General features: G+C 36.1%; 1 protein-coding gene across 14 annotated transcripts in view; it reads right to left on the bottom strand.

Annotated features, from left to right (window-relative positions):
- Positions 1-3,812: 3,812 nt before the first annotated feature.
- Positions 3,813-16,944, bottom strand: part of PRR5L (proline rich 5 like) — a 73,369-nt gene continuing 60,237 nt past the window's right edge. For 10 of the 14 annotated variants that reach the window (XM_039329722.1, XM_039329721.1, XM_039329713.1 and 7 more), the window contains 3 exons: positions 16,166-16,306; positions 14,782-14,908; positions 3,813-5,720 (listed from right to left, as the gene is read on the bottom strand). In XM_039329722.1, coding sequence (XP_039185656.1) covers positions 5,338-5,720; positions 14,782-14,908; positions 16,166-16,306 — 651 coding nt within the window. In that variant the 3' untranslated portion in view covers positions 3,813-5,337. The remainder of the gene's footprint in view (positions 5,721-14,781; positions 14,909-16,165; positions 16,307-16,944) is intronic. The other 4 variants (XM_039329714.1, XM_039329719.1, XM_039329720.1 and 1 more) reach the window with 1 other exon arrangement.

Genomic DNA, 16,944 nt, shown 5'->3' with positions numbered 1-16,944 from the left:
AAGGAACTGCTAGGCTCTCCCGTCTGGGCATTATGCTAGTCAGCTTTCCACAACAAGCTGGTTGGTGAGGGATAGTTTTGGAAATCCAGAATCTGTAAGGTTATTAGCATATGAAAGGGATCCTCCCTAAATAGTTTGCTTTGGTCCACAAATAAAAACTTTAAAATTGATAAGAAGAGGGAGTCAAGCTATTCTCCAAAGCACCTGAAGGCAGGACAAGAAACAACAGATGGAAACTAACCAAAGAAAGAAGCAACCTAGAACTAAGGAGAAATTTTCTGACAGAACAATTAATCAGTGGAACAACCTGCCTCCAGAAGCTGTGAATGCTCCAACACTGGAAGTTTTTAAGAAGAGACTGGACAGCCATTTGTTTGAAACGGATAGGGTTTCCTGCCTGAGCAGAAGGTTGGACTAGATGACCTCCAAGGTCTCTTCCAACTTTATTATTATTAAGTTGGTTTATTTAGGGATATATATTACATGCATAAAATGATATCCTAATGGTACATGTTGGAGTTCCCATGAATAGCAATGTGTTTATAGATACTTCCTTTGATACTAAATAGATCCCATACCTTAATGATTTCTTTACAGTACAATTTCATTTTCAAGAATATAGATTCCAAGAGTTATGTTATTACACAGCCCTGTATTTTTGTGTGAAGCATTCTCAGATATAGAATGTAGAAAGAGTTAATGATAACGGGTAAAAATTTGGAAGACTAAGAAATGTGTTTTGTCTTTCTAAGTGCTAAATAGTATTATTCAAGTATTTGGTTTGCATTTATATGCTGAGCATTGTTAGCCTGTCTTTATGGAGACTTGTGTTGTGCCTTAGTGACCGATCTCAATTTATTTCTTAGTCAAATTACTTTTTTCTTAACACATATTGCCTTCTGTGAAATAGAGTAAGAAAATTGTGAATTCTTGCTACTTTTGAACTTGAACACCATCTCTGACTAATGCTTTTGGGGAACCTATTTTTCTTACCTATTTGTCACATGAAAAATTAAGAAGTTGAGAGCAGGTGCAACAGCCACTTTGATCAATGGATAGGCGCTTTCACTGGCACAATAATTTGATGAATGTGCCCAATATATTTTTTTTTTAAGAAAAATCTCCAAATATGTCCATTAAATGTCCAGAAAAGCTGTGAATTCTCTGTGACGTGGCTGAAAAATGGCATAAGTAAACCCAAGAATTTACTAAAGTTGCATATATAGATAGCCTGATAAGTTTTACTACATGTAAATTGACCTGTTTCTATTAGCATTCCAGCTATGTTTCCTAGCTGAGAATAAACATCTTCCTCACCAATAGTCATTCTGCCCCTTTAGAAAGCAAATGTCTGCAGTGGGACTCTTCTGCCAATGCAGGCTCCTCAACTTATTTCAATAAGTTGAATCAGCAATAAACAAGATTACATGCTATTTTTCTCTGAATAGTCTCTACTGCTATTTGTAAGAACAAGAGATTTTTATGTAGCAGTTGATTAACGACCATTAAGAGCTAATCTGGTGTAGTGCTTAAGGCACCAGACTAAAAAGCAGGAGACCCTGGCTCTTTTGGTTGAAGGCTGAGTTCTAATCCTTGAAACAAGTGGGTGACCTTGGGCTAGTCATTCTTTCTCAGCTCTAGGAAGAACACAAAGAAAAACCACCTCTAAAATCTTGCCATGAAAATGGCAGAGATTTGTTCATGTAGTTGCCAGGAGTCAAGACTGACTGAAACACACACACACACACACAAGAAACCCCCCACCTATATTAAAAATTAATAGAGCAATGAGCTTCTTTTTAGAAAATGACTGCATTTTAAAAAGCCACGGCAGTTTCACTGAAAGCAGGCAAAGCTTCTGCATTATATGTCATGCTTTTAGGTTCTAGGAGTTGAACTTAATTCTTAACTGTTTAATGTACAAAGGACTTTTTTTAAAAAATGGAACTTTATGATATCGGCAGCAGGAGATTTTGTTGTGCACAAAAATGGTAAGCTATATTAATTCCCACAATGGAAGAATGGTTGGAGAAGCTGATGGAACTAGTGGAGATGGCCAAATTAACTGCTTTTTTTTAAAAAAAAAAAAACTGCTTTAATCAAAGGGGAAAATATATCTAACTTTGATTCTGGAAGCTACTTCTGGATTTTGTGCATGAGACAGAAAAAAAATGAAACTTTGACTTTGGAATTTACTGGGTTTTGGTTTTTTTGCTATAAAAATGTTAGTATAAACAGTATACAAAATAAATAGTTCAGACTAACATGTTCATTCTAGGGCGCTGAAGAATTGTATTTATTTTTCTTTTTTCTTTATCCTACACTTCTCTCCCTTTTCCCCTTTCCCCAAAATTTTTATTTTCTTTGGTATTTTATAAAGTTTAATAAAATTATATTATTAAAACAATCTTAACTGGGGATCAGGCTACATCATAAATGGCAAGGATCAGTAGACTTTCAGAAGACTCTGGAAAAGGGGAAAGTGATCTCAACCTTTCTGAATGCTGAATGCTATACTTACCCCAAAGTTATGTCTTCAGATACAACTATTTATTTCCATATTCCAGGTCTTCTACTTTTGGTAAAGGTAAAAGTCGTGTTGCATACTAATGCAAATCTATCAGTCTTTCTGGGTATCTGGTATAAGGTAGTGTCATGTTTGGCCATGTGGCCTGGTATTGCCAAATTTTGCCAGGCAGCACTTATCTGTAATCAGATGGGAAACTTGCTGTCGTGAAAAAAATGCCATACTGCAATTCCCAGTCAGATCTCAATTCACCTACCTCTATTTTAGAGTCTTTCATAGAGATTAATTTCACTACTAAATTTTTAACCAGGGATGGTTCCAATGGGGAACATAATGCATGCTAAAATGGCTATTTTACTGGTGGACCCTGCTCCCTTGCTGACTTACCTGCCCAGCCTTTTTTTTTCTTCTTTGTATCACAATTTCCGAGAAAGGAGCCAAGGTCATTAGCACACAGAATTAAGGCAATAAGAAAGGTTGACAAAGTGAGAAGCTACTTGTTAGGCAGGGTTACATTACCATCTTGGCTATATGCAAACAAGAGAAAATATATGAAAACACCTCAAAGCTGTTTCATGTGAAAACATCAAATAAAGATAACACAGCTTTGTTTCTTAACAGCCAATATATCTGAAAGGACTTCCTGTATCTCTTTTGCTTGCTTTTTTTTTAAATTTAATTTAATTTAATGTTTATGTTTTTATGATTTTATATATGTATGCCCTATCTGTGATTTATTTCATGAAAGAGAATACTTTGCCATGGTGTCTGTATTTTTTGATCATCTGTTAAATAAATAAATGATTTCACATTAAGGCTCTGCCCATGCATCTCTCTTACATTCAGTTTTTCAGCCAAACTACCTATAATTTGGATGTTGAATCAGAACAATGAGCTGAAAGGTGTTTTTGAACTTGGATCGAAGCTCTGAATCGAATTGGCAATTGTTGGAAGTTCCTTCCTGGTGTTTTATTTTCTTAAAAATGAGTGATTTTTGATAGACCATACTCCTTATGGCAGCCTTGTTGTGAGCTTGACTGTGACACCTTCTCAAAATTCAGGTTATTTTCTATTGTACCAAAAAATAGTGTGATGCTTGGTTTATATCTACTTCTACCAGATTTTGGGAATAACTAATTATTGTTTTCAAGCAGAAGAGTTTTTCCTAACATTGTATCTTCCAAACACGTTGAGCTCCAGGTCAGCATACATAGAAAAGTGTTTTGTTTTTCTAATTAACTGTACTTTTTGTGAGAAGAAAGTTGCAAACACAATAGAACCTGGGCAGCATTTGTTAAATGTTTATTTTGGAGTCTTAGAGCTGGCAGGAAAAGCATACATCCTACATTCTCCACACAGATTTTATTCTGTTTGTTTTTGTTTGTTTATTTTTGCATAATGCAATTATTTTTACCGTTCGAAGATCTAAATAAGCTACAGTAGCATTATGCCAAGACACCAATAGCACTCCTTTATCTGCAGCTATATGTAGAAATTTGCCTTCTTCTTGGATTATTAATGACTTCCATCAAAAGGGAAACACTGCCAAAGAAGCATTATCTATATGAAAATTATATTAGGAAACTGGATTTTAAAAAAACCAACCCTATCAATTCTAGATACTAAAGGCCCTTACCCCATCAATATCAAGAGACCTGCAGGAAGAAGACAACTAGCCACAAAACTTAAAATATTCTCTCTCTATCCTGTTTATTAAATAATGGGTTGGATTCCAAAGGTGTATGGAAATATTTCCAGAAATGGAAGCTAACAGTCTGAAGGCAGCATCACTATACCAGTTCCAAAAAATTCATTTAACTTGATCCTGATATTTGCAGTAGTCAATCATTAAGGCAGTCGTGAATATTCCCTGTTCTGTATAGAATTTTTGCAGGGTTTTGAAGGGTTTCCTACAATAAAGGCTATTCCCACCAGCCAAAGGGGTTCTGTCTGCTATCACCGCACTAATGCAAAAGCAACATTTATTTCATTGTTGTTATTAATAAAAGGTATTTCAGTCTTAAACCCAGCAACCCCTAATTTATAGAAGGTAATCTCTCCAGTAGCTCAAATTCATTATTGCTTGCTGACCAGTTCAGCACTGGTGGTGTTTTTGGCAAGCAGTAAGTTGCCTTCCCTAAAAATGCTTTTAATAGTTTTCTGAAAATAATTTGAATAATCCCTGAGATGTACTGCATTCAAAACATCAAAACAATATGCTAGCCACAGTAGTTTTGTTTTAGGCTACTGTTTTCATTTTATTTCATTCACCCAGATTAGAATGTGTTACTCTGAGCAGCTCTAATGCTAGAGAGTGGAAGAAGTTTTACTGTTCCTATTTTTATAATTTAAATCTACACCAGATAATGAGAATGTCCTACAAAGGAATGCACCACTGCAACAACCTTGAAGATTTTATAACTTGTGTTTATCACAAGACATTGCAGGAGAGAAGAAATAACTGCCTGTCCCTAATACATAGAGTTCATCTCCCTAATCTGCAAGGCAAAATAAAACTGGCATTACAGTATTCACCCTCTGGATGGGACAAAAAGTGAATGCAACTGAGAGTATGAAAACCTAGCTGGAAAAGCAAACTCTGAGAAACCATTGCTCTGAGACAACACTGGAAAGTTTCAGTTGAAACAACTTTGTACCTTTGTAGTCCACAGAAAGGACCCTCATAATATTAGAGCCCTAAGAACACAATCAGCTTCAGGATGTGCCCTGTGGATCTAGTTCTTGATCTAAGCAGCATGAAAAGTAACATCAGCTTGCTTTGCTGTGCAGGAGTGTTCTTTTCCTCTGTTTCAACAGACAGATGTGCAGTTCAGTTCTGTGGGTTCCTCCATGTCTGGGGTGGCCAGTTCTTCTGGTCCGTCTGCTATGCTGGGCTCACTAGAAAACTGTCTGTGGTTCAAACTGGGCTGCAAAAGGAGACACTGGTCGCCATTGTCTGGTTCTTCTGCTAGCATGCCTGAGTGCATAATGGAAGCCATGGCCAACAGCTGGATATCAGAATGAGCATTGGCGACTGTATGCCGACGGATGCTCCCACACTTCTCAAGGTAAGCCTCACCTTCCTGTTCAGTCAGGGGTGTCAAGGCGGTCTCACTGACCTGCCGGGTTGCCACTGTGTGAGAAGAGATGCTTAGCCCATTGGGTTTGTAACGAGATCTGTAATACCGTCTCTCTGGAAAATAAGGGGAAAGAGACATTTTGTTAACTGTTTGCCACTGCAAGAATTGGTTTCCCCAGATTGTGTTTCTGTGAAAGGCACATTAAATATTTCTTCATCTTCAGTTTTGCCAATAAGTTCCACATATGGATGATAAGGATATTTGGGAATAAATAAAATACAAGTTATACAATTGATTATACTTAATCTCCTGCACCAGTATGATCCTGTTAGAAGTCCATGTTATGACAGAGAGGAACTTATGATATTGGAGAACTTTGACATTATTGTAATATAATCTTTCTTTTCAAGTTGTCCTACACTTAAAATGGTAAATGTATAGTAGTAAACTAAACCCCTAAGTCCACTGCATTTAGAGTAATAAATACCGTATGAGCTTATAACCTATGCTGTACATGCATTGTGTGTGACTGACTATTTTTCTGGATATTGCCCAGAATCTGACATAGAAGTATCTTTTATTCCCTGATTTAACTTTTCACCATATACAGTTCAGAGTGACTGTTTTATGGGCAAAGTTAATAGTATTATCTGAACATAACCATTGGTGACAAAGAAAAACAAACTTATCTGTGGGAAATTTACTGCCTATTCTGCATGCAGACCTAACAAAGTAACTCCACTTGAAACATTTTATTAAAACAATAAAGCGTGTTTTGTTAAAACAAAGTAAAAGTGTTAGAAAATACAGATCTTCATTTTCAAGTTCCTAACATCTAGAATGGATCGTTTTGAGACAAGAACAATCTGTTTTAAGGTTTTTATTCTATGACAGAACATTTGAAATTTTTATTCTTAAAACCCTGGGCACATACATTTTCTCCAAACAGTAATTTTGCCTACCTCTACTATAAACCCGATTATTTTTCAATTTGATATGACAGGGATGGAATTACAGATCACATATTTTAAACTTACAGTGCAAGCACAGGCAAACTCAAGTTTTACTTAGTGGGAGGAGCTGTCAAATCCTAAGTGCCCCAAGGAAAAACATGCACATTCCAAACGCTTAAAGAATTATGAACTCAGGAATTTGTTTTGAGACCCTAAACGTGCATTTTTTTTTCTATGTCTGCTCACCTCAGGCTTTTTGCATTTATAGTAAGTTATGCTTTTAAACAAGGAGTCATTTTATAGTTACTATTGTTACTGTTGGGAACTGAAAATCCTTGTGTATCATTCAGAAATCTGCTGATAGTTCCTTCTCTAGTTTCTATCTACTCCTGAACAAAACTGTACCACTTCCTTTTTCATCCACTTCCTTACATCAAACTGTATGCTGCATTAGAAACAGGAACCTTTCTGCTTCTGGGAAAGGTATGGCAAGCTGAAGACAGTTCTGCAAAGTGGAGCCGATAATTTCTGCAAAAACAAGCAGTTTTCTGCAGGATTGAGTGCTGGGAGACAAAGAGATTGTCTATCTTGCTCACAAGTGAAGCCCTTTAAAGGACACTTAAGTTTGCAAACCCCACTTTCTAATCATTTTTGGAAATTGCCAAACCATCGTAAACCATTAGAGACCCTCAAGACAAGTTTTAAATAATTTTGCCAGGTGAATTTATCTTCAGTTCAGAACAAAAGAAAAATTAATCATGAGCTTAAGAACTTAAAATAACCTGAAACAAATAGCAAAATGCTAAATAAAATTTTGACCTAAGAAAGTTATCAATGGATCAAAAATCCAGGTGAATATTGATTTTCACTATAAGATTTTGAATTTATTTTTTTGAAAAAGAAACAGTTTCTCATTTTGGCTATCGTGGTTATTGCAAATCAGGATAAGGATAAGTGATGATTTTAGAAACTGGAGGGAACGAAATATTCTAAGCCAGACATGTCAAACCTACAACGTCACGCGACATCACGAGACATATTGGGACAGTTTTGCCATTGCCGGCAATGGGGTGGGTGCGGCTTCCGGATGATGCGTCCGGCCCGCGGGCTGGCAGTTTGACACCCCTGTTCTAAGCAGAAGAAAAAAAATACAAGTTTGTTCTTGATGTCAATAAATACTGGGACTTCCAAACCGATCAAATGTTATAACATTATAAATATTAAATGAGTTATTTGAAAAATGGAGCCAGAAATTAGTAATTAAAGTATCAATATCTGTTGGCAATGATGTCTTCTTCTATGGACAGACTATGCCCAAAAGATATTAATGAAGCCATGACAGATATGGAACAAATTTTATCTGACAAGACAGAGAAGATACTGAAAATGGAACTACAAATAACAGACCAACAGAATGATTTTGAAAAGAATACTTTACTGATATAAAAAAATCCTTGATTTTTGGGTGCTGCCCAGAGTTGCTTTTATTTATTTATTTATTTATGAGACTTATATACCACTTTAAGTGCTCGCACTCTCTAAGCGGTGTACACCAGTAAGCAATGTGTGTGTGTGTGTATATATATATATATATATATATATATATATATATATATATATATATATATTTATTTACATTGCCCCCAATAATCTGGGTCCTCATTTTACCTACCCCGGAAGGATGGAAGGCTGAATCAACCTTGAGCCAGTGAGATTTGAACCGCTGACCTGCTGAACACAGTCGGCTAAAGTGGCCTGCAGTACTGCACTCTAACTGCTGCGCCACCTTGGCTCATTTGATGAGATTTGATTTGGTGAAATTTGATGAAAGAGAGAAGAGGAGAGAAGAAGATTTTGTAAATTTTAGCTTTGAATACATTTGTATAATAGGATAAAGAAGAATTGAAGAGAAATTAAATCCTAAAACAATATTTGATTGAATTAAAGATTAAGACTATTAGGAATAAAAGAAAGAAATATAAAGTTGGCTTATTTGATCAAAGTTAAAATAAGATTTTTTTTCTGTTGGTTTGCAATGTTCTGGCAAACCATTTATGGACTTTTTACTGAAACAGGACTGAAGGGTTGATGTTTTATGGATTTATTTATAGATGAGGGATGACATAAAGGATGAGGAGGTTACAGGAGCTGAAAAGTTATTAAATTTGTTTATACTTGTAATGAAGTTTGGAAGTCATTTCCTTGCATTACTGCATGTTTTATTATTTCCATGTTATCTTGTCTAAGTTTTATTTACATTAATTTTTATTGTTGTATTTAAAATTCTTAATAAAAGTTACATTAAAAAAGAAAAAGAAACATTTCCTAAAATACAGCTGCTTTAATAAGTCATGAACAGGTACTACATTCATGGTCCCATATGTACTAAAACACCTCTTCTAAGATCATAGAGATAGTGTACAGGTAGTCCTCGACTTACAACAGTTTATTTAATGACTGTTGAAAGTTACAATGGCATGGGAAAAAAATGACTTATAACCATTTTTCACACTTACGCCCATTGCAGCTGCTTCCTGGTAATGTGATCAAAATTCAGATATATAGAAATGGATTCATATTTATGATGGTTGTGTTCCGGGATCATTTGATCAACTTTTGTGAACTTCTGATAAGCAAGGTCAATGGGGAAGCCAGAATCACTTTACAATTGTGCTACCAACTTAACAACTGCAGTGATTCACTTAACAGCTGTGGCAAGAAAGACCATAACATGGGGCAAAACTCTCATAACAACTGTCACAATTAGCAATTTAAATTTTTGGCTCAGTTGTGGTGGTAAGTCAAAGAGTACTGTACCTGTAATTTAGTGGTGAAGATGCTGGACTGGCATTGGGGAGATTCAGATCCCAGTATAGACTCAGCATTCGAATTTCACTAGATGAATTTGGATCAGTCACTCACTATCAACCTAACCTGCCTTATAGGGCTGTAGAGGGTAGGAGAATAGAAAAATGCTGTGTATACTACTATCCTCATACTACTTCATAATATTCTGGTAACATTTCCAATTCCCCCATACAATTTTTTTTAGGAAGTTGCGACACCACAAAAAAAAGTATGGCATCAATAAAACTCAACTTGCTTTTTTTTTTTTCCTCCAGCAGAACTATCTCCCCTGATAGTTCTGCTCATAGAAACACTACATCCAAAAGAGATGCTGCAACGTTTATTATTGCAGCATGGGAAGAGTTCAGAAATGGCTTACCACATTTTACAGCACAGTAAGTTTCACAAGACTAAGCATTAAAAAATCATCTATGGGAGAGAGAAATCATAGATAGTTAGACAGAGGTACTAAATAAGTATAACACTACAGATTTCAGAGATGGAGTGATATTTCACTTTAAAGCTTCTGTCTAGTTAGCTAGCTGCGGGTTAAGGCACCAGGCTAACACCATGAATTCTAGTCCTTCCTTAGGCATGAAAGAAAGCTTGGTGACTTTGGGCCAGTCAGCCTCTCTTAGCCCAATTCACCTTACAGGATTATTGTTATGATAAAAATAAGAAAAGGAAAGAATATTAGGTATGTTTGTCACCTTGAGTTATTTATAATAATAATAAAGATGGGATTTTAAAATAATCTAATCCAATTTATCTAAATAGATCTTCCTTAGTTTTCATATCTGTAAGTTGTAATACATTTGCTTCCAACCAATTTATATACAGAGCCGAGGTGGCGCAGCAGTTAGAGTGCAGTACTGCAGGCCACTTTAGCTGACTGTGTTCAGCAGGTCAGCGGTTCAAATCTCACCGGCTCAAGGTTGACTCAGCCTTCCATCCTTCCGAGGTAGATAAAATGAGGACCCAGATTGTTGGGGGCAATGTAAATATATATATACATTGCTTACTGGTGTACACCGCTTAGGGAGTGCTTGCACTTAAAGCGGTATATAAGTCTCATAAATAAATAAATAAATATCTGAACTTAAGTTAATAGCTTATTCTTCCATTGGTAATGGTTATTAAAGAACATTGAATTAACCAATTTTGTCTCAATATTATCCAAACCTGTAACTGGGAGCAAAGTTTCACAATGTAAAGTTCTCTTCTTTTTAGTCCAACTCATAATATAAGTCAGTACAAATTTTTGTACTATATTTGCTATTAAACGGATGTACAATGTCTATATATACAATTATGCTATTGTTACCACTTCATTTCAGAAGTCAGATAAATAAATGCAGTATCAAAATAGAATAGCAAGAACTTAAAAACACATCTGAAAAGCAGGAGTCACAAATAACTCCAAACTCAACTCACAGAGTTGAGAAAATATCAAAGTAAAATTGCAGAGCGGCTAGAATGGAAATTAATGGAACCGGAAAATTGGGAAGTTGGTGAAACAGGAGATGCTACAAAAGGAAAAAAGGTTTTCCGCCAAAAATGTAGGAAATCTTGCCAAATTTCTCCTAAGATGCCCAAGAGAAATGGGTATGTTTTCCACAGTTCAGGTAGTTACTGTATTATTTATTCAATTTGTATGGCTGTCCATCTCAACTAAATGATTTCACAACAGAGGTATGCAAGCCAAACTGAATGCTATGCCACAGATTCCTGCCATGTGGCCTTTAGTGGTTGCTGTGTAATCATTCATTTGCTTCTGCTGTTTTGTGACATGTTACCCAATAACTGAGTTCCTCTAAGCACATGCTTATGTTATCATCTAGCCACCCTATCTTCTGTCAACCTCTATCCGAGTTTAAGAGTCTTCTCCAGTGATTCTTGCTTTTTAATTAGATAATATTTCAGCTTTAGATCCATTGTTAAGGTTTCCACTGAGCAATCTGGTATCATCAGCATACCGAAATCTGTTATTGCTTCTCCCAGCAATTTTGATTTTATTTCCTTCTACCCCTGCATTTTTCATAACATGTTCGGCTGCATATAAATTAGATGTTCACTGTCACATTATTTATTTAATACAATGCACTCCTTTCCCTATTTTGAACCATTTAGTCACCCCTTTTCTATTTTAACTGTTGCTCTCTAGTCATCAAGTTTTGGAAATAATGAACACACCTTGGTTGTCAGGCACATTTTTCCTCATGTTGAGACTCAAGTAAACATGACCCACTAAATGTTTATGGTCTGGCCTTGTGAGAAGAGTGTATATGGCACCATCCATCATTATAAGTGTCTGACACTTTCATCCAAAATGCACTGAACTATTGAAAACTGAAAAGTACTGGATATTTTCTTCAATATCCAATAGGTGGAGATATTGTTCAACTGTCAACAATTATGCTGAACAGAGACTGTGTACATTAAGGGCCTAAAGATGGCTCAGCCATTAATCTATTCCAATAGGATTTAGGATTAGAAAAACATGTTTCTTTATATAATATTCAGCATTTCTACCCACCCATTCCGGTTCAATGCTTAAAGTTTATATGGAGAGAAGATGATGAACTTCATGTAACCTATTTCTGTCTGAAAGCCATTAAGCAAAATGTGCTCCATTCAAGTGTCTAATTAGGCCCTGAAATACACTGAAATGATTTTTTTAGCTCCAATTTCACTTTTAATTCTGAAGCAGTCTTAGCATTCACTGTTATTCCGTACATCACAGCATTGTTCAAGGGACCAATCTTCACGAATTTCCCTTTCACATATTTAATTGCTAGTTAGAGAGTGAGAAAAGTGCAAGAGATTCTGCTAAGCCAGTGTTTCTCAACCTTCACAATTTTAAGGTATGTGGACTTCAACTCCCAGAATTCCGCAGCCAGCAATGCTGGCTGCGGAATTCTGGGAGTTGAAGTCCATATGCCTTAAAATTGTCAAGGTTGAGAAACACTATGCTAAGCTAACTAACTTTTGGTCACTTGCTAAAAATATGCATCCATCAAATACTTGGATTTTTTTTTAAAAAAAAAAAACTAGTAACCATTGCTCGCAAGATACTCTAGGATGCTTTAATTTTTTCAAGGTCAATAAATGTTGATCCCGACATCTAAATCTTCAAAATCACAGCTTCCCTTTAAAACACCAAAATCATTATAGTAGTTTTTCTCATCCTTTGTTCATCCCAGTAAACGAAGGGAATCAGCTACTAATTGAGTTCAGGGAAGCGTTTTTAGTTGCTGCCAAATTCAGATCAATCCAAAAATAGGTTATGTTCTATTTTCCCTTCATCCTTCATCTTGAAACATAACAAGATGGAAGACCTTAGGGAAACTACCTAAAATATCAGGTTAGACAGTGGACAAGAAGGTAATTATCAAAACAAGTCAGGAATGATGGTTTATGTAATTTTTATACTCCTCACTATCATTGGAAGTCAAGGAAAAATTGAAAGTTAGCAATAAAAAGGATAAATCTATTTATTTATTTACAGGAATACCCTTGAGTTTCATGACGGTTGTATACTGGGATGAGAGTGTGCTTAGGCACTAGTTCATCTTATAATAAAGGGGTGATTTGTGACTTGCCATTTTCATCACATCAGCTGTTTTGAGAACAAGCAGTCTTCCATATTAGCCACTGTGTAAATTTCAAATGAGACTCAAAAAATTGCCTGCTTCTGATCTACCCCTAAAAGCGTAATTTCAGTATTTCTATACAATTGTCAACTCCAAATGCAGTAATACAGTTGGCAAAGCACCAAGGATGTTCTGAATGTAAACATACAAAGCATGGTAGTGGAAACCACATGTTCTCTAAATGGAGGACCAAATGTAAGTATTCTGAATCTATAATTCTTTGAAGGTCATGGAGTATATAAAATGTGTTTTATGACAATAAACCCTGGTTTTATTGGTAGACAGGAAGATAGCAGAGTGCTTTCACAAGAGTCACATGGCCACCTAAAATAAACAATTTCACTATCACTCAAGTCCCTGTACACTTTGTATTATTTTTCTTCTGAAGGAGAAGGGTCACGATTTTATTAGATGTAAACAGCTAGCTATACATTGATTATATTTGCACTGTGTCCGGAACATCTCATTTATTGAAGTCATGAATTTACAGCTGCTCAGTTTTACAAACTAATCTGGTGTGGTATTAATGCCAAGACCTAGTAGGAAGCCTACAACTCTGCTTGGCTAAAAACACGAAAGATATATGCAAGCAAGATCAACACCCCAACACTGGGAGCTAAGAATCCACAAGTAGAGGCCTATACTCCTACATAATATAGGAAACATTGGCTTTAAATCAAACTTTAGAGACAGACAAAGAAATAGAATGAACAGGGAGAAAAAGTTAACCTTGGATAGGTTGGAAGCAACTTACGTTCTCTCCACTGAACAAACTACATATCAAATCATATTAAAATAAATCTGCAGACTATGCTCCCCTAATTATGAAAATCCATTGGAGAAAACCACGTGCTGTGTGACTAAATCCCAGTTTTAGCTATTTCCACTGAAATGATCTAAGATGGGATGGGAACGATCTGTGCCCAAAGGCATACTGAACCACTGCATTAATATGACTTTACTGAATTTACAGTCATTTCCTTGCCCACAATGTAGCACTATACACTGGGAGGAACGTCCACAGCAATCATGATTTAATCTAACCACAAGATAATTTTTTTTTCCTAACAATCAGATTAGCTATTCTGGGGAGAAGGAAAGGCATCTGTGGGAACAAGGGATAGGCATACAAAACAGGAAAGACACTTAATAATTTAGGTAAGCTCTTTAAAAAGCCAAAGGAAAACAACACCACTAAAAACTATGTTTATTTTTGTAAATCAGATTTTAACTAGCTTTTAAACATTTGCAAATGACTGTCTTATTATCATTCAGTTAGACGGAAGAAAAAGAAAATGAGGTTGTTGGGTTTTGTTGCATGTACACAAATTAAATGCAAGTTTGTATTGATCAGTATCCGCACAGGGATAATTTAAGCTTTCACTCTCAGTTTCTGTGTCTCATCCAGCATTGAGTATTGATTACACATCCTTGACTATGGATAGTTTATAGTCAATTTATAAATGGCAGGTATTCCATACACAAACAAACACACACATACTGTCTTTTTCTTTGCCCTATGGTATTGCCTCTGGCCAAACATGTTTTGCAGGGTTTTATAATATAATCAAATGAAGCAATACTCAAATGTGAGCAAAAATTTTGGATACTACATTTTTGTGAACTCTTTTTGTGCATACAAAACAGATTCTCTACTGATTCCACTGACTCTCTAGTTACTTGGACCCAAATGTCAGGACTTGCAATACTTTACATCTTACCCAGGGCACAGGTACTGCCAGGGAAGCAATGTTCTTCACACAAACCAAGGTATGGGGAAACTACCAGTTTCACAAGTTCTTCTAGTTGCATAAAGGCCTTAGAGGGACCTGTAGGTTCATGGACTCCCTGAAACACAAACAAAATATACCTATTGTCAAATACCTGGGGTATGCAAATCAACACATTTCATTGGTCCACCTTTATTTTTCTAATTGATCAAAGAAAAGAAACTTAATTATGTACTAAATTATGATGTAGGAGTTGTAAGTTATATCATCTTCTATAGCAGTGTTTCTCAATATCAACCACTCTGCTGGCTGGGGAATTCTGGGACTGAAATCTACCTATCTTCAAGTGTTCTATGCTGTTCTACGGCACCCTACTGAATGCTCTTAGCAGATAGTCAAGCAGGCCATTCCAGTAAGTCAAAGAATATAAGCAAATTAACCGTCTCCCCAGGACTTGGGACCCAATTGGGAAGTGATGGATATTTTAATTCTCCAGATCCAAACTACCCCAGCAATTCAGGGCAGCATTCCTGATGTTTCCCCTTTTTCTTTCTCCCAATGTCAGAGTTGTAATTGGGGGAAAATGAGCAGAAGGCAAAAATTCACGGCCAGAGCTCAGACAGGGTAATTTAAAACAAATAAAAAAAACTATTATCCTTGAAATGATCATTGAAACCACTATATTGCAACATTAAACTTAATTTCATGATTCAGATTTTAGATAGCTCAAACTTTATCAATGAAAGACTGATGTCAGAAATCCAGCCCTCTTAATTGAAAATACCATGCCCAACACACATAATTAAGGTTGCATCGTGTTGACTTTCTCCATCAGAGCCATGTTTACAGCATGAGAATAGACATTTGTGCAGGCAGGCATATCATCAATGCAGTGGTGGGATTCAAATATGCGAACAACCAGTTTTCTGTATGGATGCCACTTCCGGAAGTCCATTCTGGGCCTGGGCAACAAAAAAATAGCTACCGGTTCTGCTGAAGTGATACAAACCAGCTGAATCCCACCATTGCATCAATACCTTCCTGTGAAACAGAACCCCAGTGATATAGGAAACCAATATTTGTGGGTCCAGGCCAAAGGCAATTCTCTGCTTCATAAACTGTTTGGAAAGCAGTAATTTCATCCTTACAGTATGTTTTCTCCACTAATGTTCATTAACAGTAGTGTGCAATACATTTGGATGCCGGTACAGTACATTTCAAGATTGCTAATGTTAAAACAGGCTGTTCCAACATCACTACGCTTCTAGTGAGAGGTTGGAACAGGATGTTTTGAGGCAAAATATTTCAGCCTTGAGATGTTTGCCCATCTCCTTCAAACATCACAAATGAGAGGAGAAATAGACCATTCCCCCACCTGTAAAATCAACAGCATCTGAATAATGGAGGATGGAAGGTTACTTTGGACCAAAGGAAGAATCTCATCCAACTTTACTCTTAATAAGACGAAATCTCGGAAGCCAAGCAAGGAAATCTGACGAATGGTCAATTCTTGACCCTACACAGACACAGAAAAAAAATGGCAGCCATTGGCATTGGAATATGGTTCAACCCTATTTGCAGACTGAACCCTATGTTTTAGGACAGTAAAGCCACACAATATTATAAAAGAATTGGAAGATGGAAACATAAACATAAACTGACAGAGAAATTATTGTAAATTAAAAGAAATATAATCTGTTTGCGGATAGAAAGGCAGTTGTTTAAACTGTTGTTAAGAATGGGGAAGTGGGATCACTTTGTAGTTAGACGGGAAAAGCATATTAGAAGCAGCACCCTTGCCAAGGGGTTCCCCAAAAACTTCACTATGCATCTTGGACTTCTTAAAGCATGAGGCTTAATTTATTAACTTGTCTTTGCTGGTCCAATTTCAGATATTTAATAACACTGGAAGAGATAAAATATATAGCATTTGAATAAAGATTTTTCTTTAAAAAAAAGTTGAGTTTTTATTATTTGCTACCATCTTAAAAAAAGCTAATGCCAAGCCTATGAAGCTACCATATCCTTCAACCTTTGCTTCAGCACTGAGTTTACAACTTCTGTTTTAATAGCTAAAATCAACCCTGCTGTTTATTCTCCATGGGAATTGTTTAGATATCCCCAACTAATGAACCAGAACTCTAGCTGGAGGGA

The sequence above is a fragment of the Crotalus tigris genome, unplaced genomic scaffold (genome assembly GCF_016545835.1).
Source record: "Crotalus tigris isolate CLP2741 ecotype Arizona unplaced genomic scaffold, ASM1654583v1 scf7180000024409.848292, whole genome shotgun sequence".
NCBI lineage: Eukaryota > Metazoa > Chordata > Lepidosauria > Squamata > Viperidae > Crotalus > Crotalus tigris.
This window is presented reverse-complemented; position numbering and strand designations above follow the sequence as displayed.